This window comes from Clytia hemisphaerica, unplaced genomic scaffold (genome assembly GCF_902728285.1).
Source record: "Clytia hemisphaerica strain Z4C2 unplaced genomic scaffold, Clytia hemisphaerica genome assembly, whole genome shotgun sequence".
Classification (NCBI taxonomy): Eukaryota; Metazoa; Cnidaria; class Hydrozoa; order Leptothecata; family Clytiidae; genus Clytia; species Clytia hemisphaerica.
The window spans coordinates 163,782-191,476 of NW_027104234.1; the positions used below are offsets into that span (position 1 = coordinate 163,782).

At 34.8% G+C, this 27,695-nt stretch overlaps 1 protein-coding gene across 1 annotated transcript in view; it reads right to left on the bottom strand.

The window, feature by feature from the left end:
- Window positions 1-1,946: 1,946 nt before the first annotated feature.
- LOC136816004 (kinesin-like protein KIF16B) overlaps window positions 1,947-27,695 on the bottom strand; it is a 45,418-nt gene continuing 19,669 nt past the window's right edge. Inside the window, exons 13-28 of the mRNA XM_067072426.1 lie at window positions 26,926-27,045; window positions 23,346-23,397; window positions 22,568-22,842; window positions 11,816-11,985; window positions 10,646-11,410; window positions 8,507-10,186; window positions 7,733-7,972; window positions 7,320-7,351; window positions 6,792-6,862; window positions 6,294-6,376; window positions 5,476-5,541; window positions 5,038-5,134; window positions 4,643-4,685; window positions 3,404-3,561; window positions 2,438-2,515; window positions 1,947-2,137 (exon numbers count right to left, since the gene is read on the bottom strand). Coding sequence (XP_066928527.1) covers window positions 2,033-2,137; window positions 2,438-2,515; window positions 3,404-3,561; window positions 4,643-4,685; window positions 5,038-5,134; window positions 5,476-5,541; window positions 6,294-6,376; window positions 6,792-6,862; window positions 7,320-7,351; window positions 7,733-7,972; window positions 8,507-10,186; window positions 10,646-11,410; window positions 11,816-11,985; window positions 22,568-22,842; window positions 23,346-23,397; window positions 26,926-27,045 — 4,035 coding nt within the window. The 3' untranslated portion in view covers window positions 1,947-2,032. The remainder of the gene's footprint in view (window positions 2,138-2,437; window positions 2,516-3,403; window positions 3,562-4,642; window positions 4,686-5,037; window positions 5,135-5,475; window positions 5,542-6,293; window positions 6,377-6,791; window positions 6,863-7,319; window positions 7,352-7,732; window positions 7,973-8,506; window positions 10,187-10,645; window positions 11,411-11,815; window positions 11,986-22,567; window positions 22,843-23,345; window positions 23,398-26,925; window positions 27,046-27,695) is intronic.

Below are 27,695 nucleotides of genomic sequence, written 5' to 3' on the forward strand. Positions count from 1 at the left end.
CCCCCGGAAAGATCGAGATTTGGTCAAAATTGGTCAAATTTGTCCTGCTAAGGGTCGTAAAATTCCCAAAATTTTCCTTTGTTTTCTCTATTTTTTCTAGTCCCGGTAAGGGTCCAAAGGTCGAAAGTCGTGCGGCACCCCCAATGAAGTATAATAAGCCTGAAGGGCTAGAAGTCAATCTCCTTGGTAGGATTTGAAGCCAACAAATGACACAAATGACAGATTGAAACTAAAATTTATCGCTAAATTTAGAAAAAATATTAATCGTAAACAAAGGAATTGCTAGATTCAATCTGTCGTCAAAAATTTTAAGGCTTCACTTTTTCTTGCCTGAGAAAAGTTAGAGATTGAACTCTAGCCCTTCGGGCTTTAAACTCAATGGGCACCCCCCGTCAGCTGGCAACCCTAGTACCCCCGGGCATGTAACTCAAGCGTTATGGATGAGAAATAAATGGCCTTCATTTCACATCGAAATTCAAACTCAACATGGTAATGGATGAAAAATAAAAAATTCATAGATTGTTATTCTATATAAAAAATAGTATTTTCTTTCATTTTTGATGCTTGGAAATAATTTTTTATGTCTTTAAAATTTATTTATCAAGAAAAATTATAAAGGTGTCAATGCTTTGATTGTCTTTAATTACAACATTATTATAAATATCAATTAAAAAGCCTCTCTCGTCCTTAAAAACAAACTATTGAAAATCAATATTATTTATTAGATAAGACAGAATCAAAGAGGCATGATGACCAATTCCTTAACATTTCAGCCATTAATCTTGAAGAATATTCACTACTCCTTGAAGGGCAACAAGTTCAAATGTCAGCCAATATAGACCATTTCCTGTGACTCAATTTTCGTCCACTTTTGATAATTTTTCTGAGCGATAGCACAAAAAATATGTATCTTGAGCTTGCATATGTCAAAGGCTGTTAATACGGAAACAAAATTTAAGTTACTTCAAATTTTACACTTATATTACGTAAGACGTATTGAAAGATACGTCAGAAAGCCTAGGGTTTAGTGTTTTTTTGATAACCCTATATTTTCCGTTTGGTTATGTCAGTTAAGAACAGGCATCGTGCTTAAGTTTTGATTTAACTTAAGATTTCGGAGAATACGACTAAAAGGTACCTGTAAAAACCAAAATACCACTAAAACAGATTCGGCAAGAATAATACAAGAAAATTATCATTAAAATCATATAATGGGCTTAAGAGGTCATTCCAATATAATTTGGCTTGACGATTTCAAACAATAACTTCAAAGGGCTGTTGGGATCGAAGATAAATTTTTAATTAGGGTTGTAATATTAAATTACCCAAATAAGTGGATATCAAAATCAAATTTCAAAAAAATAAAATTATTAATCAAAAACAAAAATAATTATCAAAATGATACCAAAAAATGTATCTCAGAAAAAGAAACCTTCTAATCTTTATTTCTTCGGATATTTTAGTTTAAAGTCAGGATATATTCTTTATATCAAATCAAACGTAGGTCTGTGTTGCCATTTAAATAAAACTCTAAAATAACTTTGTCGAACGTTTCAATATTAGATGTCAGAATTACAAAACAATAAGATTCAATATAAGGCCATATAAGACAAGAATTTTATCCGGTAGCGTAGACAAGGGAGGCGCAAAATTCGTGTAGGAGAGCAGATTTTTATGATACTTTTACCACTCTACTACACAAATTTTGCGCCCCACTTGCCCCCTTACACTACTGATTTCTCTATACCATTAAAATACAATACACTCTACTAGCTTAGACTTCCCATTAAAGCCAATCTGGTATATGATGCTAGCAAGTCCCATAAGCGTAGCAAGATGTAATTATTGTCTTTGCTTTATCAAAAGATAATGAATCTGTCATCATAAACGTCGGCACTCCCTCATAAATTTTGCAGGGTATCTCGCTACGCCTATGCAGTCTAATGTGTAACCAATAACAGTTGGATATGTTTATAGTATCAGGAAACCGACTTCCCAACACTTGCAAGGGGCTGGAACGAGTTTCTTACTTTCATGACAGGATGAGATAATCACGAAGCGACAGAATACTCAACGGGAGTTTTTGAGCGATTGAGTCAATGAAGAAGGAAGGTAAGTAACTTTTTCCAACATCAATCTAAAAACAGAAATTGCATATTAGTAGTTAATAATTTGTGGGCCTAGTATGAATTTCAGGGTGTTGAAAATTGTACTCAAATTTTCAGAGTGGGGAATAAAAGCTGTTCTTTTTTGTTCAATCATTTATGAGCAAAGCAATTTTTTCCCAACGGGTATACAATTCTTAATTATATTTCACGCATTTTCTCAAGGTTATCCTTTTGACCTGGAATAATTGTTTAACCCTTTTTTAGAGACAATAAATGGAACAGCCCTATTCAAAAGAGGTCATATTATTGGTAGAAGATGTATATATTACCTGTATTAAATACCAGACTAGACTCCAGTCCTCGCCGTGTTCTGTATATGGCTCAACAATCCAGCCACTCGGTAATACCTGAATGTTAGAGCGAGTTTTCTTTTATATTGTAATCATAGTTAGAGTTTCCCCTTTAGAAAAGAAGGCACCAGAAAAACCCGAAGAAAAGATAAGAATAAGAAATCAGTCTCAGTACTAAGGGGTTACCTTTCAAATTAAATTGTTTGTATCGATGAGAACTTTACCATTGCTAGAATATGATATCATTAGAATCGAACCATAAAATTAAAATCATTTCGTCATTATACAGTGGACGCTCTCTAATTCGACGTTCTACTATTCGATAAGCTCCCGTTCTCGATCAAATTGGAAGTCACCGTCAAATTTCCTTAAGAAACTCTTATAAACTACGCTCTACTATTCGACATTCTATTATTCGATAAGCTCCCGTTTTCGATGAAAATTTTAAGTCCCTTGAAGGTTTTTCGCTCTCTTATTCGATTTCTAGCGTGTAAAAAGGCCTTTAGGACGGAGTTCGAAATTCAAATTTTCGATTTTTTTGCGTTTGAATTATAATTTCGAAATTCGACTCCTCAAAACTTTTCAAAACAGGCAAATATCGAAAGTTTTCTTCCGAAGAACTTAGGTTTTCAGCAAGAACTTAGACATTTGTCCGGATTCGCGTTCAAACCAATCGAGTCTCGCTTATATTTTTCTTTCTCAGCTCTATAATTCGATATTTACCTCGTGTTTATCGGATTAGGGAGACTTCCCACTATTTGGTACGCTCCCGTATTCGATGAAAATCCGATTCCCCTTGAAAATCGAATTAGAGAGCGTCAACTGTACGTTATTTTTTAAGAACAAACTATTTAAGAGCATAAGGCTTGGATAGCAAAAATATTAAGAGCAATTTCAAAAATTTTGGATGTCCTTATGAAAAACGTGCATTCCAACGAAATTTACCTTTAGGCGTGAATAATTTTTGCGTTCAGGACAATCAGGATGTTCGATTGAGGTGTGCGTTGCGATGAATTTGTTGCGCTCGCTGCGCTCATTGTGTACACAACAACAATCTTTCTTTTGTTTGACGAACAATAAACGGGTCTGGTGCTGCATGTACACTAGAAGAACAATATCATACATACAGTGGATACTCCATGACTCGACGAACACATTAACAAAGTAGAAATTTATTCGAATTATGTATGAGTTATAGAAACTGTTACAAGGCCAAAAAATTAGAAGATTTCGAGGATAGACGAGAAATAACGATACAGAATTTTAGCTAATTTTCTAGAAGTGTCAACAAATTTATAGGAATGTCGAATCCTGAGAGGGATTCGCGTATAAAACATCAAATTTGGTCAACTTGTTGCGAAATTACAAGGTTTTTAAGTTTCGACTTTTAAGTTTTGACTGGAATATTCTCAAAAAAATATTTTTTTTGCCCAGCCATCATCTAACGGGTGGCCAGGTCACAAAATTTGGTGTTACTGTTTAAAATCAAGTTTTAAATCCTCTTAGGGTCGTCTGTGTCAAATTTCATGCTTTTATCACTGTCTGAAGTATTTTTGTACTAACAGACCTTACAATTAGGAGGAGAGCTTTGTTTAAAGGTTTTATTTTTACACAAGTGTTCCCGTTTCATATCAGACACCTATTTCATATCAGGACAGTGTCTTCCTATTGTTATATCCCGGAGGGGGGGTACTACCCTTGTCGACCGACGGGGGTGCTCCGCTGGAGTTCGAAAAATGAACCCTACGTGGGACTCGAAATTTGCGAAAAAAGTGACCCTGAATGGGACTGAAATTCCAAAATGTTCTCAAATTTTCTACTTTTTCCCCAAATTTTCCAAAAATAGGCACCCTACGAGGGACTGATATTTCTATTTTGTTGTTTTTTTGCGACCCTACCTGGGACTCGTGGATGTTAAAAAAGGTACCCTGACCAGCGGAGCATCCCCGTAACCCATCTTGCCCTAGTACCCCCCCGGGTGTTATATTATGCTGATATAAGCAAAAAAAAACGTTTTTCTTTTCCTCTTTCTGACCAATCTTGCTCCACATCCGTGTCAATTCAATGTGAAAAAGCTTGTAATTTAAAATTGATGAGTAAGCAAACGATAACACTCTTATTTACTAACAAAACCTTTAAAATGGGTAAACATTTCAGTCCATTAAAAAAGGAATTGTGACTTACCAACTTTGAGTTGTTCTGAAAAATCCTCCACTATATTGATTTTCTATAAAAGAATGAATTATTTTTAAGATACAGTTTTGACGTTATTGAAAAACGCAGATGTTAATTATTCCAAATTACGAAAGATTTGTGACTTTGAAATGCAAAGCCAAGAATAACATAAAGATCTATTAAAAAAACTGAAAGATCAATAAATTAACTGAGATCAGACCAGAATGAGGAGTTTACTCGTGTGTACTGGATACTTTAGGCCATAGCGCCTGACAACATTGTAAAGCAAGAACTAAAGACCTCTCCAATGGAGTTCTTAAGCCATTATATAACTCTCTTTGCCACTGTGAGTTTTATATTTCATAAAGAAAGGTTAAAAAATGTTAATAAAAACTTGTGCATACTTTAATCAGTTTATCATAGATCAATCTTGACAAAGGATTTCGAACAGTTTCCCAAACACGTTTTGCAGAAGTTTTGATAATGCCACGCCCCATCATACTGAAAATGAAAAGTAATAGATAACCATTACTGGATAGTTTATAATACACTAATCGTGCATTTCCTTAGTCTAGCAAGCTAGACGACTAATTCGAACATAGTAGAAATAAAGCAAAAAGTAATAAAGGGAACAACTAAATCCCGTAACAATAATCGTATTATCATATAACGCCTATACTACCGTATTACACGCATTATAAACGACTCCAGTCTAGTATTTCCTTCACATTTTTTTTATCAAAACACAACCAGTCTCGAAATTAGTAACTTAATCTAATAAGTTTTAATATTGACCCCTTCAGTGAGAACGTGACTCAAAACTTGGATTGAGATGGTAGTACCTGATGATTTGTGGTGTATCAGACCTCTTCTTGAATAACCAAACATCTTTTTGTTGACCAAGGTATCTGTAATGAATGAGTCAATTCGCCTTAAATCAACGTCATCATTTCAAATTCAAAAGGAAAGACATTATAGTCTACAGGGGATAAATTCAGATGATAAAATTTGAAGACTATCCTGTAAGTTTTGGGGATTTGGGTACAACGTTGGTCAGCGTATAACCATCAAGGTATGCAAATAGAAAAGTATTTGCAATTCTGGAACTTTACACCGCCATTAACCAATAAAGTACCTCCCTGATTGTAAAACAGCCTTTGCATTGACCAAAAAGGGAACATACATATATATCAACTCTTAAAGTGTGAGAAGTCTGGGTTAGGAGTTTGCCAGGTAGGATTGACGCCCAAATTCTTTGTCCGTGAGAAAATCAATGGAACGTCTTTAGCTATTTGACCATAGCCATTATAAAAACACTGGTCTGGAAGGCTTTTGTCTCTTTTTATTGGTAAAAGACGGAGCTTACGTACCAAAATCGATTTATTTTGCAAACTTTTTGATCATGTGATTCGAAAATAGACCAATCCCAAGAGGAGATTTTGGTAACGTGGTCAAAAAGTATGCAAATCGCAACTTGTCTTTTGTTTGTAGCAAAAGAAAATTGAACAAAAAGCTAACACAATACAATGCCAGACCGGGTTTTTTTATAATGACTATGATTTGACGTTAATCTTACCTAGACTCAGACCCAGTCTCCTCACGCTTCCAACGTTGAAAGGTGAACTACAAGATTATCCCGGTAAAATAAAGAGAAACTTACGACCATCCACCACAAGTCGTTTTATATGAATGTTCAAAACCAGTTTTCTTTAGCGCTTCCATCAAATTTTCACCCATAAATACCTGTAATAACAGCATATCGAAAAATTCTTAAAAGTTTCATTCTAAGTTACAACATAATGTCGTTTTATAAATGTATGTATGGATACATCAATTTCTAAATCATAATAAAGATGGTTGGAAAAAGCGAAACCATATTATTTCTTTGGGTAGAATAGACCTTTTCATAAATTACGTCACAAACATCACTTGCCTCGTATTCAAACAATTACCATGGTGATTATGTCTCTTGAGACATTAAATGATTTTTTAATGAAAAGAAAGTAGTTTGAATAAAATCCGCTGGGAGTTAATCACCATGTCAACAATTTCAAAACGAGGCATGATGTTCGTAACGTAATTTATGAAAAGGTCTATTCACACAGAAAATCTCAGCAATTGGGCAACATTGTGAAGGAAGATTAGAAAGAACATTCACCTCTCGTAGTGCGTCTGCGGCCGCTTTGTTCCCTTCTGTTTGAAATAAGGTGTGCCGTTCATCGCGATACTCTGAAAAAATATTTTCGGTTTGAATAAAGAAAGAGAGGTCGGTTTGATGGTAGGAAGGTAACCAAGGTAGCCAAGGTAGCCAATGTACGTCTCTACAAAATTCATATGAGACTCCATCCTGCTCCTGATTGCACAACTTTGTAGAGCACTTTAGAGTTGATGTTATACGTTATCATCCACTATCCAAGATGGAGAAATTTTCAATGGAATACTCGACCAAAAATATACCGATGGAAGATAACTTTTAATATATTCATATTAGACCCCCTCTCAAAAAAGTTTCAAAATCCTATCTACTTTCTTAACCAGTTGCGCCCCACCAAAGATGTTACGAATCCTTAGGGTTTGCCCCTACTAAGAACCATCTTTTTTGATACCCCCTTGAATTTTGGTCTAAATCTCAGATACTTCCTCATTCGAAGAGACATTAGAATGAGTGAAAAGAAGAGACGCTTACCTTGTCCAATGACGTCATAACCATCCTTGCTCCTATCAAAAGGATAAGTAAGAAGAAATATAGAGGAAGAATTAGCGGAGAACTTGATTAAAATAAAACGCTTCGGAAAGATATTCTTGAAATTTGAATAAAAATCGACCAGCCGTTTAGGGCAATGAAAAAATCATTGCATAGTGTGAGTGTTATGGTAACGGTCTTTTGGGAATACAGTGAAGTCGCTTTAACTCGAACCTCTATAACTCGAATGGCTCCTTAATTCGAACAGGTTTTATGGTCCCTTCAGTTAACAATGCCTTATAAACCTTACTCGATAACTCGAAATTTCCTTAACCCTCTTTTGAAGAGAGAGTGACAATGAAACTAATTAATATATCTCGAGAAGAGGGTGTTAAGGTGTAAAGCTAACTTTTTACCTCAACAATTCCAAATAATCTTTACGTTCATCAAACAAACGTTCTTGTAATTCATTGATCAAATTCTCGCATTTCACTTTCTCCGCGTTTAATGAGTCGTATTCACTCGATAATTCAGGATTCTCGCTCGATAGCATCGTGTTTTCGATCGAAAATGTATCGAGTGCTGTCGATAATTTCTCGTTGATAGCATCTAATCGTTCTTGTAAATCGTAATTCTCGGTGATTTTTTGATACATTCTGAAACCAAAAAGATACAAGGTAGGAAAATAAATCTTTATCAGTTAAGTATTACTTCTTCGACAATAAATATGTTTAATTCGAATAAATTTAACCTTTGTGTGATTAAATCACATGAAAACTTCTAGACAATGGTTTCAGTACAATGGGAAAGATATTTTTATTTTTTTCATAAAAGCATCAGGTTTATGCCCTTCAATAAAGTGGGTAGTTATAGAGCTCTGTATAATGGACTGATCTTTTTCACTTCCTTAAAATTCTTGCTCACTATTTCGCAAATTCTCTCCCTGACACGGTAAGGTACAGTTGACGCTCTCTAATTCGATCTTCAAGGGGAATTTGATTTTCATCGAATAAGGGAGCGTCGTTTATGAGAGTTTCTTGTTGACGGGGAGTTTAAATTTCATCGAATAAGGGAGCCTATCGAATAACAGAACGTCGAATTACAGAGCGTTAACTGTAGATCTAAATTTAAAGATTAATACAACAATTTATCATAAACTTTCAACAAAAAATCAACCAATCATTACTTACTGGTTTTCCAGTTCATCCAATCTTCGTTGGTGCTCAATGATTCTTTCCGATTCTTTGAAAATATGTGATAATAATTCATCATCATTGTCCGCACTGTCTAAAATTAAAGTCTGTATTGTATCATGTATATCTTTTCGTTCCTGTGATCGCACTTCCTCAAATAAACTTTTCTGCGTTAAAAAGTTTTCAGCAACTTCACGATGGAGTGTCATTTGATATTTCATCAAGTCTTGAAGTTCAGTTCGAATGTTTCCTAAAACTCTCCTTCGTTGTTCATATTGATTATTTTTCTTGATCAAACTTTCAATATACGTTGACGAATTCCCTGCATGGAAAACTAAATTGACAGCTTTATCGACCGCGCTTGACGATTCCGTTTCCACAGGCGGCGCATCATCTCCATCCTGCGCTCTCGTAGCTTTAAGTTCATTGAATTCCTCACGTAAAGTAGCCTCAAGTATTTTCCGTACTTTATCTTTAGACTGTAATAATTGTTCAATTTGTTGCTCGTTTGCAATAACATCCTCCTCTGATTCCTCAGGGCACGCGCTGATGAACGAACGCGGTCGCTCGTGAGCTTTCAACTCATTCTTCAAACTCAAATGATGGTCTGTTTCTTCGCTAATTTGCTGTTCCAATCTAACGACGACGCTTTTTCTATCGGCTATTTTATTCCGACACTCCTCCAATGCCGTTATTTTATCCTGCCTCAAATCTGCTAAAGCGTCCTGTGCATTTTGAAGCATGATCTTATACTTCTCAACCTTTTTGTCATAAGTTGTTTCAAGTTCTTGTTTTTCTTGATATAAATCGTCTAAGGCGGAACGTTGTTTGTCCTCTGTTAAATTGCAATCTAAGCTGTCTTCTTGTGTACTATCGTTATGGCAACAATCTCCGCCATCTTGGCTGCATTCGTGCATTTTATAAATAGTATAATGATGTAATTTCTCTTTGATTTGATCCATCTTTTTATCAACACGTGTAATATCGTCCTTACATGAAGATAACATCTCCTTTTCCTGTTGTTTCACGTCAAGCGCAAAACGCTCAGAATCGCTTATCTTTCTATCATAATCCTGTTCTGTAGAACCGAGCTCATCTGCCGTGACCGATAATCGTTCTTTCTCTTCTTCAAGCTGTAAAGTGTACGTCTCAATATCATGTTTGGTCACGGCAATTTGTTCACGGATTTCATTCAATTCATTTTGTTGTTGAGTCTCATACTCCTTAATTCGTTCTTGTAATTTTTCATCGACCTCCTGTTTCACTTTATTCCTCTCTAATTCGAGTTCGAGTAACAGAGTTTCGTATAAATCCATTCTTTTCCAATACTCTTCAATTTTGACTTTCAGTTTGAATTTCTTTTTACGTAACTCGTGTTCGCTCCAATCGTAACACGCGCGGTGCTCTTGTTTAAGACGCATAAGATTATCGACTTCATTTTCAACGTTTACCCGCTGGTGTTGTTTCTCTACTGATAAAACCTTTTGAAAATCACCCAAGTCCGCGCGGGCCTCACGTAATTTTTCTTTCTGCTGTTGTAACAAGTCTTCTAGGTGGTGTTGTTGCTTGGTGAATATTGCTTCGTTCTCGCGCGCTCGCCTCATGTTCTCACGCTCGATTTCCACACGACTGATTTCAGCTTCACGATAACTTTCGATTAATAGCTTCAGTTGTTCTCTAGAAAGTTAACAAAAAAAAAATTAGTTATTCTAGTGTCATTGTACCTACAAATTTCCGTTGAAGAAATATATCTTAATATGAGGTAAGTCAGAGTCAAGCTATTATCTTATCATATAAGAATCGTAAAAAGCAAGAGACTTTTTGGGGTGTGGAAGCCAGTAATGGAGAGCCAGCTTCATTTACAAAACAATAGAATACTAGAAACTAAACTAGCCGTTACCCGGCGTCGCACCCGCCGAGCAGTAGATAAGCTGAACGCATCATAGTGCATAATTTTATCATTATGATTTTAAGTGACAATAAGTCAAGAAATATTTAGCCAAAAAGGTCAATTATAGACTTTTTAGATGGTTAAATGTTGAAGAAGCTCATAATCTTGTACCGGGTATTTTAATAGTCAAATGTGATATTTGTGCTGCCTTTTAAAAACGATCAAATGAATGGTAAAATTCTCACTTTTTCTCCTTCAGAATATCTGCAGCATCAAGTGCTTCTTGAGCGAGTGCCGAACCCGAGTTTGAGTTATCGGCATGAACGAAAAACTCTTCGAAGTTGAACGACCGACGATTTAATACCGACAAACTTTCGGCTTGTACGATGTCACCAGTCGTTTCTTGTTCAAATTTTCTTGGTGATAAATCCCAAGCACTTTGTGTTTTATCATCGGCGTAATTGGGGAACGACAATTTTTTCGGCGCCTTCCCATCGATTGAAGAGGACGACGAAGAATTTCTCATTTGCGATTGTAAAAGAAAATTAAACGCTAAATCGTCGGTAGATAACGACAAATCTGAAGCCGACGAGTTCCGACTTTTACCGAAAGGCGATAACATTGGGCTTCGGTGTAACGGAGAAGGGCTCGTTTTCATTTCTCTTTTATGTTCGTTTCTTGATCGGGACCGAGAAGTTCTCGGCGTTAATTGATCGGCCGATAAGTAAAGTTCGTTTCGATCAGAATCGTTTAAATTTACGGCTACCGAGGCGTTTGCTTCTTCATGTTTCGGTTTGTCTAAAATATCCGACGCTGATGCCGATTTCAACATTTGCCGACGGGAAGTTCTCGTCTCCAAGTTGTTCTTCGGTGATATTTTTTCTCGTTTTTCGAGACGAGTATCTCTTGAAGATCGTAAAATGACGAGATCTGAATTTGTTGATTTTGGTCGTTCTTTTACTCTTTCTGCACGACAAGGTACTTGTAAGGATAAATCTCTCGGTGGTGAGCTGAAATAAAAGAAAAACCAAAAGACAGTACAAAAACTTATCGTTGGAAAGATATATACATAATAACATTCAAAACGATTTTGAAAGGACCAGGAATTTTATTCAAAGTACAGAAAAATTCGAATAATAGAGGACCGAATTAATGAGTTGGCTTTAAATATTCCCTAAAGCCCGAACGTGAAAGTAAACAACTAGCTTTATTACTGTACATCGTAAGACTACACGAATTCTATGTAATTTTTCAGATGTTAGTGCACGCGTTATATTTCAGATAGCTTTTAAGGAGTTTTTCTGGTTCGAAATAGTTATCATATAATCTGAAAGATTAAAGAGCCAAACCAAACCAAGAATGTCCAATAAAATAGTTCCAAAGTCTTCAATTAACATTCTCAGGCTAATAAATACCTTCTTTGTATTGAAGAGTCGTTTTGAGAAGCGATCGTAGAATTCAAGACAAGTTCGTTTCCACCCACATTCAAAATTCTACGAGTGGTACAATGATCATATCCAAAGTCTTGTTCAAAATCATCAGGGCTAGATAGTCCTGAATCCAGGCTACGGTAATGGTGCATCACCTAATAAGAGATGAGAAAATATAGATAAACCGAGAACTATATCAGACAAAATTATTATATTTTACCAAGATAAAATAACTTCAAAATTTACATCCAGAATTTTGGGCTGAGGCTTCGAGTTAATGCTTTCGAAATTTGTATGTTCCCTAGTCCCTAATCCCTTTTTTTGTTTCATTTAATAGGAAAAATTTCCAACCTATAATCTAATACACCCAATAAAATCGCATTTATTGTCGGTATTACTTCATAATCTCAACACAGATTTTTCATTCCAACATAAATTTACTTTCCTAGAAAAATATACCCTACTGAAATCCGAATTTGACCCAGGAAAAATATGTTGTTTGGATGTGTAAATATAACAGTTGAGTTCTAATCTTCTAAAATTCTTTGTGAATTTTTTTTACATATACCAATTCTTTTTACATATACCAATTTTTATCATCTCTAAACAAACCATAGCTAAAAAGGTCAAATTTTATTACTCATAACATTGTTTGGTGGTTGGTAGGCAGGCATGTAATCAAAGTTTAGAGTCTATAAAAGCTGGGACGAAAAAGAGGAACGATAAAAAAAACCGTTTGACAATATCGGAATATTTATGCAATCGAAGATTTATTTAACATCAGAAAAACTCTTTGATAAGTAAGAAATTCTCTTACCAGAAGAAATTAAGCGAGATATGAAAGAAGTGGTCAAATCTCAAATTCTCCTTATTTCAAATAAATTATCAACGATTCAAGTAATGAAAATTCACTTTCGAAAATCATTTTAAATATCATTTTTTCATCTTCACGCAAACAATTTTCTTGTCAATTAAATTTTCAGAATAAGTTTATAATTGGTTTTACGAAGACGCTGTTTGAGATACCTATATGCAAATAGTAACGTATGAACATAAAAAAATTCAAGTGATAAAAACATCGTCAAGACGTTGAAAAGACAAATATTTGTGATTAAAAATACATCAAAAACTGAAAACTACTACTTTCGCAGGCAGAAACTACACGAGAAATTCGCGAAAGTTTTTTTCCGCGAAAAGTACACTTTTTTTGCTATTTTATACTCAGTTTTCAGTTTTTGTGCATTTTTATTGCATTTTTGTCTGCCAAATGAAATAACATTCGCGAAAGTTATATCCGCTAAAATTCGTGAAAGTTAAATTCGCCAAATTTCGCGATTTTGCAACCTCGCGAAAGTTTCTCCTCTTAAAGTAGTTATTATTACTCCTGGTTAGTAACCACCACAATTTTTCCGTCAACAAAGACGAGAACCTATTTATTGGTAGTCTAGCAAGCTAGACGACTAATTTATACATAATAGAAATAAAGCAAAAAGTAATGAATGGAACAATTTTAGTCGTCTAGAAACTTTTGTGCACTAACTCCAAACAAAAGAAAAGTGTCAATATTGCAATTATAATTTTTTCCTGCTCAAAATAATTCTTGAGAAAAAAAATATATGTGGATTTGTGTATTGAAAGTTTTTCATTTGAGTTGATTTCGTTTTGAGAGTTTGTTGTTGCTTGATAAATTATTTTCTCGCTACGCAAGTTTCTACGTAGCTAGCCCCTGTATCTATAAGGCTGGAACACCGGATTCTTCCAGTCGTTTATACAAACTAAATCCCGTATTATTATTATTAGTATTGGTATTATTAGTATTACACGCATTATAAACGACTCCAGTCTAATTTATTGGCCGAACAATTTAATCCTTTTATATACTGTATCTTTAGTATGAATTTTGTTAACAACGAAGACTTCTTCGTTTCGGTCCTCAACAGTACAGTAAAAGATTGAAATTAAAACTAATTTATTGGTCTCTTTATAGGTCAAAATCTAAATCAATCGGCTGAAGACCCGTTATGATTGTAACTTCCCGAGATGAACAAAATAAAATATCAATTATAATTTTGCAGCAGCTATTATGGACTCTCTATTCGATAGCCTATCCCCTTTTCCAAGATGTCTCCATCTACCTACGCCACGCTATTCTCTTATTGCTGGACATTAACTACTTTAGGCGTACAAACTTTCGCGAGCAGAAACTTTTGCGATTTTCGCGAATTTTGGCCCTTTTCGCGAAAGTAAATGTCTTTAAAAATTCGAGGAAGGGCCATTCGCGAAAGTTTATGTTCGCGAAAAATGCTTGACAAAATAGAAAATCTGTAAAACTTCAAACTTTGAATAAAATGTAAATTTTATGGCACTTTTTAGACTGCTAAAAGAATAATAAATCAAAGAACAAATGTCTCAAGCCAATCCAAGAAGTACTTGTCCCTCTAAGCCATTTTTTTCATGTGAAAATTCTAAATTATACGTCTTGATTGGCGAAAGTTTATGTTCGCGAGAAATATTTTTCCGTTAAATTCGCGAAAGTAAATGTCGTGAATTTCGCGATTTTTCATCCTCGCGAAAGTTTCTGCTCGCGAAAGTTTGTACGCCTAAAGTAAAGAGGAATCAAAAGTACCCTATTTCGGCAATTTTACATTCTATGAAAAACACTTCGAAAAATACTTTACTTATAGACGCGTATTCAAGTAATGTAAAATTACATTTGTCACGAATGATGACACGTGGTTTTCCTTATCTACTTTGTGCTATACAAAGCGTAACAAGCGACGACTTACACATCTCGTACTACACTCCCATGAGTATTTGAAATATAACCTCACTTATTATGAATGAGTGTCATACTATCATACTACACTTACACATGATTGCAGACTTCCCCATATTTCAAGGATTTGTGGTGAGGCCCAATTTAGGGCCCAATCCCACACAATCTAACCGTGTAAGAGATCGGAGAGGTGATTTGAAACAATATTCAAGAGAACAGAAAAAGCTTACCTGGAGATAATATTTTAATCTTGGATCATCCATGTTATTCTGTATTCTGATTATTTTGAAGTTAAAAATTAACAGGAAATTTTTCAAATTCTATATGCCGTTGAGTTAACTATATTCAAAATTTGAATAACATTTCTACAGCTGAAATAATTTCCAATATAATTTTCGCAAGTCAACTTTCATTTTTTCTTAGTGTCTTCTTCTTGATATATTTTTCTGTTTTCAACTTATTTATTTCGCGCGTTTTCTAAAATGTGAGAAAATGATTAAAGTCCAAATCCGTTATCCTCTCTAGCCTGTACCAAACTTTTACCGTGTTTCAAGAAGTTACATAGAACAGAGTGTTTAGTACAGGACAAAGAATCACAAAAAAAAAACAGAGAACTTATGTAAGAGAAATGACTCATCCTCGAAATTCTTACTTATATAAGCTTTTAAAAATAAAATTTCCTATGCCATTTAACAAAGACAAAGGTAAGGTGGAGCCTTTTCTAATGGGCGTTTTTTGAGTGGTCTAGCATAAAAAACAAGAGACTATACCTACAATCAGCGCCGAAATATATTGGCAATTTTGGGTATTTTAACGTTTTTCAGAATTCAAAGGTTGGAGCGATTTCACGTTTCAGTAGTTAAGTGGCTTCCAGTCTATATTTTCAGCCTTATTGGAACATTTTTAAGCTTTTAGATCCTCAGATCCTAGGATCCTAAGTTTTAAGTCTAATGTTAAAACTCAGAGTTAAAACTCTACTGTACTTCAAAGCACTTAAAAATCACTTGCGGTTTTAAAGTCTTGAGGGAACTCCCCTTTTGTGTCAAATATTTCGGCACCGATTGTAGTTCAAAATCTCGTACAGTTCATTGATAGCAGAGCAGACTGAGCGTGGAATCCGTAAAGCGATCGAAACACTGTCTTTCTAAAAGTGCTAGACTTACTGGAATATCTTTTGAACACTTTTCATCCGTCAAACTTGGTCAAATTTTTAAATCAATTTGGGTATTTTACAAAATGTATGTCTTTTATGTGTACTATCAAAGATGAAAACCACATATTATTTCAACTGGGTGGATTTCCGTACTCTAAAACTCCCGTAAACATAAACAACTTTATTATCGTATTCAAATTCTGTCCAGAAAATTCCAAAGCTATCTTCTTATATTGAAAATCTAATTAACCCAAACTTTTGATGCAAGACAATCTTACGGTAGCCAGAAAGCCTTATAGTACTAGAGCTATCCCAGCTGGCACACAACGTTGTTTTAACGTTTAAATAACGTTATTTGGACATTATGAATGTCACATGGACGTTGTTTTGACGTTGTGTGCCATCTGGGATATTCCACACTGTCCGTTCCACACCGTCGTCTGATGAAGAAGGTCCATCGAGTAAGTTGATCTATGGTTTCCAGAACTTAGAACACCAAGAACGTTCGCGCAGACTCGATCTTCCGAAGCTTCCATAGACGAGAGCGGAACGATATGATTGAAATAAATAAACATTTCAACGTCTACGATATATCTTCAATACACAAAAACAAAAAGGAACCATGAACACAACCTTTAACTCGTTGAGCGAATCCCAAAAGAAGGTGTGAGATGTGGACAGTTCAATTCATTTCATTATCGAACACGATCCTTGTAATAATCTACCAGCCGACGTCGTCAAATCCGAAACCGTGCTCCAATTCGAGGTTAACCTGGACGAAGCATGGAAAGAAAGACAGCAAAGATTCCAGCAACCAAACGGGATAGAAGAGAACTTCTTTTCTAAACATCCTTATTGTAGATCCTTTCGGAGAGGCAGAAATGCCTGCGAAGGAGAATTCATTAAATAACAAGCTAGATGCTGAATGGACCTACCTGATGATGAAAGTTGGATAGCAATTCGAGGAGAAAAAAATCAGTCAAAAAATATAGCGTTTAGCGAAAATGCATAACGCAATAAATTCATCATTGATTGTTGATGGGGGGAGAGGGAAGGGTTGTAGGGGAAAAAAATAGAAAGTTCTGGTCGCAAAAATCAGTTTTATTGACAATTGAATCATGCTTGATGGTGAGCATTGTTATCAATAATGTTTTTGTGTGAAAAACATAGAAATACAAGGAAAAAATCTAATGAAAATCTGCAAAAACGGCGATTTCCGGCATTTTCAACCAAAAAAAAAAAACTCAAACTCAGCCATGTTTTGAGCATTGGGAACACGCATCTTTCTGTAAAAAATCAGAAAAAACTTTTGATGAAAATTCGAGAAAATGTAAAAAAACCGGTTTTTCCGGCATTTCTAAAATCGGGCTCCGTCACATTTTAGATATTGTCATATTGCATCAGTGTGCAAAATTTCAAAAAAAAAATATAATGTACAAGAAATACTGTTTTTCCGGCAAAAATAGGTTGTTCCGGCGATTTTTAAATAGCTCCGGCTTCAAAAATCAATTTAAAAAAAAAAAGAAACATGCTTGATGGTGGGCATTGCTATTAATAATGTTTTTGAATGGAAAAACAACCAATTGTAAGGAAAAAGTCTAATGAAAATCCAGAAAAACGGCGATTTCCGGCATATTTACGGCATTTTCGGCCGGAAAAAAAATTTCCTCAAAAATCGAACTCGGCCATGTTTTGAACAATATTACTACGCATCTTTGAGCAAAAAATCAGAAAAAACTAATGATAAAATCTCGAGAAAATGCCAAAAAAACAGTTTTTCCGGTATATTTCCGGCATTTTCGGCCGGAAAAAAATGTTTTTCGAAAATCGGGCTCCATCACTTTTTAGGTATTGTCATTTTACATCAGTGTGCAAAATTTCATAAAAAAATATAAAGTACAGCTCGAGAAATTCAAGAAATACCGTTTTTCCGGCGAAAATCGGCTGTTCCGGCAATTTTTAGAAAGTTCCGGCTTCAAAAATCAGTTTTATCGACAATTGAACCATGCTTGATCGTGGACATTGCTATTAACAATGTTTTTGTGTGAAAAAACAACCAATTATAAGGAAAAAGTCCGATAAAAATCTGTAAAAACGGCGATTTCCGGCATATTTCCGGCAGTTTCGGCAGGAAAAGAATTTTTCTCAAAAATCGGACTCTGCCTTGTTTTGGGCATTGCTAATACGCATCTTTGTGCAAAAAATCTGAAAAAACTAATGATGAAATCTCGAGAAAATGCCAAAAAACCGGTTTTTCCGGCATATTTCCGGCATTTTCGGCCGGAAATGATTTTTTTTCGAAAATCGGGCTCCGTCACATTTTGGGCATTACCATTTTGCATCATTCAGCCAAAAATCAGAAAAAACTAATGAGCCAATCTCGAGAAAAGCTGGTAACAGACGGACGGACGAACGAACGAACGAACGAACGAACGAACGAACGGACGGACGGACATCGGTTAATTTATAGGACCTCCAAGGTAGGTCCAAAAATAAATAAAATAAATATAATCAAAGAGCGCCCATAGCCCAGAAGCACGTAATGAAAGTATTAGCCGAGTAAACGAAGAACATTAAGAAGAACATTAATGAACTCAAAAAAAAAAACTATTCTTGAAAAGGAATAAGAAGAAGTAAGAAGAGATATTTTCATAATATTCTTCGTCTGTGCTTTTGTGTCTTTAAAGAGGGGAAAAAGAGGTGAAAATATAAAAAAATAGACCTTTAAAAAAAATTCTTTTTGTTTTGATAAATCATCAAAGGTGAGATGCTGAGCTATAAAATAGAACTAGACAGGAAAGTTGACAAATATTGAAATTGATTGATTGCTAAAGTGTTGGATGTTAATTTGTTGATGTTGTCATATTTCCTTGATGTTATCCAGTTTTTCAAAAGTAGTCTTCAGACTATCCAGCATTTTCATCAATGTCCAAAGAACTAGAATGTGATCTTCTATTCAGGATTTAAAGCCAGTTCTTTTCTATAACCCCCACTGTAATATTTGACACAAAAGGGGAATTCCCTCAAAATTTGAAAACCGCAAGTGATTTTTAAGTGCTTTAAACTTAAAGTACGGTTGGAAAGTAGAGTTTTAACTCTAAGTTTTAACATGAGACTTAAGACTTAAGCACCTTAGATTCTCAGGATCTAAAAGCTCAAAAACGTTCTAATAAGGCTGAGAATATAGCCTGAAAGCCACTTAACCACTCCCAAATAGAAAAACCCAATGAAACAAAAGTGGAAGTACTGAAATCGCAATTCTCACCCGAAATTTAAATTCTGACAAATATTAAAATACCCAAAAGTGCCATGTACTCGGTAGGGATTGTTCACTAGTCACACAAAACACAGGTTTAACCCATACCGTCACTTGCATCATACGAGTTCGCTAAATCTTTTTATTCCTGTATGGGTAGTTCTGGACGTCCCCCGGCGTGTTTTTTTTTTAGTTAGGGTGTGTACACGCATTTGAAATCAAATAATTTTTGACAATTTTAAGTAACAGAGTGATGGCAGTTCATTGACAAATCTTGAAAACTCTACCACTGCAAACCAGATTCGACCCGACGGATTTCTTTGTTGGGAAGGGTTAAAACGATTCTCTCTTAGCTTTCTAGTTTATACTTCATTGATTTTCACCATATAACGCAACCTCGTCGCCGTGTATTCCAAGCTTTTTTTACGTTACTTATGGACGCCACCAGTGAGCATCAAAAAGCTGATAATACGCTGGGAGCGAGGTTGCATATGACGTACTCCATTCACCATCCAGTCTAACGTAGAATCTTTTTTTTTTTCTTTTTTTTTTCTTTATAATATAGGTTACACGGTACACTAACGAACAAATAAGACGAAACACTACTGGCAAAAAATAATAGCCTTATTCCCCCGCTAGGCACCAAGAAGGGGATATCGCCAGAGGTACAATCTTACAACCCTTGCAACGCAACGTATGTCTGAATGCTTTTTTCTTCTTACACTCATTTACCAAAAAACACAGCTTGGTGGCATATCATAGACACAAATGATTTTGAGTGGAAATAAAATGTGAATACATCACAGCATTAAATACTAATACCATCTAAGTTCTATTATATCTTACTTTTGTTAAAGTGTATTTATTTCCTAAACTGCCTGTATAAGTGACTGATGATTTATTCGAAAGAAAAAATGATATTTTAATTGAAAGACTAAAAGAATCTTTTACACGTCAAATGCTAACTGACAAAGGGCCTTGTATCAGAGGCGTTTGTCCAAAATTATCGTTTTTATCCAGAGGGTTATTCGTCAGAAAATCGTAAATCGATGGAATAATAAGAATTTTCAAGTTTTAATCATTCTTGAAATATGGGGTACAAAGTATGAGTATGTAAGAACGAGCCTAGATTCAATGCTGAAAATGTACTTTCAAATAACAAAAATCTAAAATTTGACAGGGTAAAGGAGTTTTTCTGGAAAACCCCAAATTCGTGGCACGTTAAAAAAAAACAAAAAGAAATCTGTCAATAAGTAACCCTTTCAAGGACCAGATCCTTGTATGTATGACAAATTAGAACGCAACATTGTTAAATCTAAAGCAGATGCTACAATCATAATAAAGGGATAAGCTAAGTCATTAATCGCTAAACGATTTTTGATTACAATCCCTACAATTTGAGAAAGATGAATCAAGTATCACTAAGCAATTGAAATGATTTGAATCTAAAGCGTCAATATTGAAATTCAGAGAGATTTACTTTAAAAGATCAACCAGAACCAATGACATACAGTGTTATAGACTCTCTCGTATTGGATATCAATGAATGCCGAATCATCTACTTTATTTTTTATATGAGAACAATTTTATAAGAACAATGAGGCTCAACAATGAGGCTCAAAAACAACAAGAAATAAGAACCATTTAAGAACAAAGATGGAATTACTGAATTTCAAGGAATTTAAGGGTGAAAAAAGTAAAAATTGGGTAACAAGCCTAAAATACTTCATTTTCGCCCAAAAAGAAAGAACAGGATAATCTGGGATAATAAATAACAAATTGAGGCACCAAAGAACAAAACACAAAAGAACTGGTTCTTTTAACAAAAGAGTGAAGTTAAAGATTCGAGTAACGGTTTTGTCTCTTCGTAAGTCTTTTCAAGCTGGGTTTGTCCTATTGAAGCTATTCTATTGAGTTATTGCTCAGTATTCAAAAGGTGGTACGTGCATACAAAACTGCCTAGGTACAGAAATTGGAGCGGTAACTCGTAATAATAAAACTCCCTGACTTAAGCAAACCTTAAACGCAGCGAAAACCCGGACAAACTATTCTTCACTTATAATGAACCTTTCAAAATACTTTAGGACACTGCCAACTAGCGGATAACCTTCATAACCCAAAACTATAATTAATATGACCTAGAGAAAAGCTGAAAAACACACAACAAAACACACATCTTGCCAAAAAGATTATGACCTCGTATACTAAGTATATAGTACCACACCATAAACACTAACAACTTCAAGCACATAGTAACCCCTCTCCCTGTAACTCAGACATTTGTCATCACACAAGATAAACATACAACAATCGTTTATAATAACAAATCCAACCCCAACTGCTCTATTTAATATAATGACATCTATTTACTTTTTCTCTACATTTCGATCTAAAAGATTGATACCTGTGTGCTTAAAAAATTGTCAAATCTCTCGCGATATTAGATGTAATTGTCCAAATTTCACAAAAATTGCTTTTGTTTTCTGTGTATGCTGTTTTGATGATGACATAGATCAGGAAGTTTGAAATTTTGATAAGTGGCCACAAACAAGAAGAAAAGTCTCGTATATGAATGAAACGCAAGGTCGTTCTTTATCAAAAACGGAACTCTGTGAAAAGTAATTGAAAATGTTTTAAGTAGTTTCCTGGCCAGAATTTTATTGCTACATTAGAGAGGTTGTTCAGATAAATTAATTGAAAAGCGTCAATGCAACACTCTTCATTTAAAAGTAAAAGTTAGAGTAAACTTTTTTTTGCCTTTAAACATTCGATGCAAAAATAAAATTCAATCACTAGACTAAAAGAGAAAGGCAAAATGTAACAGAGCTTGCGCATTAGGATTGCAAAATAAAACTCTATTAAATCATATTTCAATTGAAGACAAATTATCAAATTTCGCAACGCAAGCCAATCATTGAATATATTGTATTAACTGTTGTTTAGTGGCTTTTAGCTTTTCTACGAATTCTTATAGAAAAGTTGCTGGCGGACGGAAAGACAAACAGACACGAAGAAAGCAATACAGAGCTGTTAATGAAGGCCAAAACCTACCTTTTCAAAAGAAAAAGTTTAACAACTGAACCCAAAACCAGCAAATCAATCCAAAGAAAAAATATATACGACAAAATCAATAGTAAAGATCATTGATGGAAAAAGTTCAAAACAAATGCTCAAATACTACCACTATCCAAGCCTAATGTAAAAACTGCCACTTAGTACATATCCATCGACCCAATGCCACACACCTAGATAACCATTTCCATCCGACATATACATTAAAAGACATACAGATTTACCTTATTACACGAATTGAAAAATTTCATGTTAACAAAAACCCCCTTAATTAAAATCAGCCGTGGTGTCCTTAAAAAAGCAAATAAGATTCGTGTTAATTTCAAGGCCGTTGAATACTTGCCTAATAATATTCGCGTAATAAGGTAAACGAACGGACCTGAATGCAATTAATCAATAAGCAACAAAGTGAAAAATAGTAACCTGGGGTAAACGATGGTCTATATTAACTACAATTATCTTAACATAGTATGAACTCACCGCTGGAGAAACACGTCCACTAGTAGAATTATCTGGCAATGAATTCATCCGTCCTGATCTTCTCTTCTCGCGAAGCATGGCTGCTTCCATTGGGTTATGAAAACGAAATTTCCAGAAATGACCGAATTGTAGGATATCACCTTGACGTAATTCCCAGTCTTGTACAGCAAGTTGGCTATTAATGTATGTTGCACCAGCGATAGGGTGTAGTATTACTCGTTCAGAGGTCACGTGCAAATCACAATGTTCTTGCTCGATACCAGACCCCTCAAGCGCTGAAATAGTTTATAAAGATTGTATGATTGTATGGTTGAGATAGCTATTGCCAAGTAACAATTTTATTTTCTTGGGAAGTCAAAAAAAAATCCAGGCCTACAATTGTAAATATTTAGGCCTAAACGGCCTATCCTGGCTCTAAACGCTACCAATTTATCACTTGGGGAAATAATATTCAAACTTACAATCAAGAAAACACTTTAATTCTACCAAATGTTAAACCAAAAGTGGGACTTCACGGACATCACTTACATTGCTTTATCCTTCGTTTTCCAAAAGGGCTATGGGAAAATGACCTTCGAGTCGAAGGAAGGGGCGCCAAATACCGAAATAGAAAATCACTCGTTAGGTACCTTAAAAAGTAGAACAGTTCTAAATACTCAATCCTTTTCAGGGTCACACAAATTTCAACTTAATGTCCATATTTTGAACCTCGAGACCACATTGTCGGTTAGCAAGGTAAGTACCCCGAGTACTCCATTACATGATTTTATAATCTTACCAATGCCTTGCTCATCGGATAAATCGCTACTTCCAATAATCGTTTTTCCTTCCTGAAAATAAATTATAAATGAAAATTTTTTTTAGAAGAAAGAGCAAAGATTCAGCAACTTCTTAGAATTCGTCTCCAAAGTTAAAGTTTCCTTATAAATAAAGATTTTCAATTTTTCTAACTTGCGAGCCATAATCTAAACGTTCACATCTACAGCATGCAATAAATCAATATTGCTAAATCATAACTGCAGAATTTCCACATGGCCATAGAGATACAATAGATTGAAAGGGTCATCTTTCTTACACTTTAGATTGACAAGTTTCAGAACAAAGATATCAGTTTTCTATCAAAATATGTTTTGTTGGTTAGATGCAGTGGTGAGATCCACTGTGGTAAACTTATGTTTGAAATTTGAAACCAAAAAGATAAAAACTTTTATTCGCATACGCGTAATAGTTCTTAGGAGCCAAACATGTATCGTTTCCTATTGACGTGGAAATTTTAGTGGGAGCTAAACGTTTTTTATAAGAGCACTCTCAATTTTTTAAGCCTTCGCTTCAGGTGTTCTTAACTTTTTGAGTTTCAACCCTTTAAATATTCTTCACATGTTCTTATTTTCAGCATTTTTGTGAGTAGTTTTTTTTTGTCCATTTTCCTAAGAAATTGGGTGTTTTAGAGTCCGCAAAGCCTTAAAATGTTCTTAACTTATTCTTAAATTTTTTGTCATCGAAGCCTTATGTTCTTATATGGTTTGTTCTTATAAAAAAACATTAAGAATCAAACAAGTGACCCTTGCCGATTTTAGAGTGATTTCGGTTCCAGTACCAAGAATGTTAAAAGCTCTTTTATCCCAAAATTACATAAAACTTCCTTTCTTTCTTTTTTTCTCTGCACGCATGGCACGTATTCACTAAGGTCATGGATGGCTGCGTAAGAGAATCTGCTTTTGTCAGCGCTCCATTTTGATCTTTTTCATCCAGATTTGGGATGAATACACGTTTTTTTTTTATTAGAACACCTAAAATTTGGCTGAGCCTGGATGTGCTTATTTTTTTTAGCAATTTTCAGCCTAAAATGTTCTTAAATGCGTTCTTGATTTTTCAGACTACTCTAAATCGACAATATGATACAAAATAAAGAGCACTTAAATTTAGCAAAATTTTGATAATATTTGACTCTCGAATTTTGAAGATCCACCCCTAAATTCGGTTAAAACTGCTTAAAAAGAGGAAAAAATTGTAGTTTCTTGTCATTTTTCCAAACTGAGGCTGGGCATGTTCTTAAGATGTTCTTAATTTTTCGACGAATTTCAGCCTATATGTTCTTATAAACTAGGTTCTAATAAAAAAAAAACGTGTATTAAAAGAGCCTTTGAACACGGTGATTGGCTAAAGCAAAAACAATCTCACCAAAATCAAATGTCAATACATTTGAAAATGTTCAATTTTTTCCAGGAAAATCAACTGACCTTTTAAAAAAGCTTACGAAAGAAAAACCTGCTCAAAAGCACAAGGGGGAAGAATTTGAGACTTTATGAAAACAAATCAAAGCATTACAATGACGTGATGGAAATTTCACACCTATTTATTTTTCAAGACCGTCCCATCTGTTTTGAATATCGTCACCTATCATTTTCAAAGACGGTAGTCAATCTCTGTATATTGCATGTTTAAATATATTTTGAGTTTTTTAACCATAATTCTGCCATTCCCCCATTTAGGGCAAAGTTTGGCAAAGTTGAGATATTCTAAGCTTAACCCTTTAAGTGCCGATGTCGTATATATACGACATGGGCTATATAGGAGGGCGAAGCCCTCCTGTAATGCCCAGTTTGAGTTAGAAATCGTTATTTTTGGTCGAACTCGTAGGAATTAGATTGTCCTTTATGGTCAAGCAAAAAAAAAATTCAAAAGTGAGTCTTTCCAGCGAAATTTTAAGCAAAAAAGTCAAAAAAATGCAAAAAATTGACAAAAATTCACTTTTTTGAGATTCTGACCGTTTTTTGACTATTTTTGGTCAACGAGTGATCCAAGAACCTCCAAATTTGGCCCTGTTTTACTTTATTCTGTCTTCTAGTGAATTGATTTGAAATTTTACCACTGGGCACCTTTTCATCAGTTCAGTCAGGTCCGCGCAGCGGGCCTGACTGCTTTAATTCCCTAACCTACCCCCCCCCTTGGCCGCCGCCCACCACGCCCTTCCTAAATCGGGCGGCGCCGAAGGCGCCCAAAAGAAAGAAGAGACTCTAAGCTATCCAACGAGCTATATACGAGCTTCTAATTCCTTCTAGATCAGGAGATATAAGCCCTTAAAGTTTGAACTAGCGATTTTTTAAAAAAAACTTAGAAAAAAGGACCCTGGCACTCAAAGGGTTAAAGCCCCTGTTTTTACCTTTTTACATTGAAATTCAGTTATTCATGACATTCTTTTCTCATTTTGTTGGTGTTTGAGCCATATATTGGTCTTTGAGTGTAATATCGCCGCACTGTTTAGAATAAACAGCAGTTCGGCACTCTTAAATCTGTCGCTGGGGGCAGCTAATGTTCAGATTTACGAATAAATTGTCCTCACTATATCTTATTAGGATCCTGACAAGTGTTCTCTCAGAGCATCATGCATGCATTTTCAAAACTCACAATAAATCATAGAACGGAATAATTCCATAGTCGATTATTCTTTTTACTGAGCTCCTAACTTTTTGAGCCGATTTCCTAGTCTAGTTTGTATACTTATACCTTTTTATGATACCGTTGAAAGACAAAATCAAACATCTCGAAAATGTTATACAATTCAGTATTATATAACAATACTAACGGACGAATCTTATAGACCTTTCTGATTGTGCGATATCAAAATACATGCATTGTCAAAAAGGATGTTTATGTTTGAAAACAAAATGTCAATTTAAAACTGTTTAAAAAATAGTCATTGTAAAATCACATAGTGGAATTTACATTTATTTATAAGAATATAAGACTGACAATGTTATAAGGTAATTTAAGAAAGCGTATGGACAAACTAAAGCTATCACGTAATAGTTATTGCCTTATCATACAACTGTAACACTTATTATAAACGAATCCAGTCTAGGGTCGAGGGTGAAGGAGAGAACTGAGGCTCAAAACTAAATGTAAGATTTTGAGATTATAAGATATTTTTTCAACTTTCATCATTACCCTTGGACTCTTTTTGACCAGGTTTTAAGTAAAAGAAAACGCTTATATAAAAGCTTGTCAAATTCAAGATTACACGTTTTTTTTATAAGAACATACAAAAGTTTTGAAGCCTTGGGATATTCTTAACTTTTTGAGTTTTAAGCCTAAAAATATTCTAAACATGTTCTTATTTTCGCCATTTTTTTAGTATTTTTGTCCGTTTTCCTATGAAATTCGGTGTTCTAGAGTCAATACCTTAAAATGTTCTTTAACTTGTTCTTAACTTTTTGGCCATCGAAGCCTAATGTTCTTATATAGTTTGTTCTTATAAAAAACGTGTTTTACACTCACTATTATCAAGATAAGGAATCCAGAGATGGCAGTTAAAAAGTTATGACAAGAAAAAATGAAAGTGAGGATTTTATACATACCTCCAAATGATAGATGACAATATCTGTACTGAGAGGGTCCACTTCTAATCCAACAAGATGTGGTTTTGATGACGTCAGCACTGTTTGCTGTCCTTGTTGACTCAATGACATACATTTCTCCTTGAAAATGAGTAAAAGCAAGGTTTTACAATTCGTCAATTTTGTTCAAATTGAAAAGCACCGCAACCTCTTCAAAGGAGAGTTTCTGCCCTGTAAATCCCTACAATCTTAAAATTACAATCGCTATATTTTATGTTCGGGAAAGACTATCAGTTTGGTTTAGAACTTAGATTTTTGTTCAGACCGCAATGTTCGTTATTTGTAATCAAATCAGCCTATGCCCAGGCTAGCTCTCAACAACCTGGTTGGATTTTGCGAAACTTTCTTTTAAAATCTTATCGAGAAAGAAGAAGGATGCTTTTATACAATTTCTGTTTAATTTCTTTTTGTCATTCAACCGTGTTGTGGCAACATCTCTCCTGCTTCCAAGTGCCATGAACAATAAGGATTAATTTTTGAAAGGTATGTTGCTTTTTTTCTGGCCGTCGAAATAGATTTACCTCGCTCGCAGACAAACATAAAAAGACTCAAAAAGTGTTTGTTTACATGCATCAACTTTACAGGGGGGGGGGGTTCAGGGGGTACCTGATTCCGCAATTCCGCCAATTTTTTCTCCAATTTCCGTCAAACCGTCTTAAATTGAACCAAAATTCCGTCACCGAAAATTCCTTTGAAATTCAATATTTTTGTCGAAAATTCCGCAAATTTGG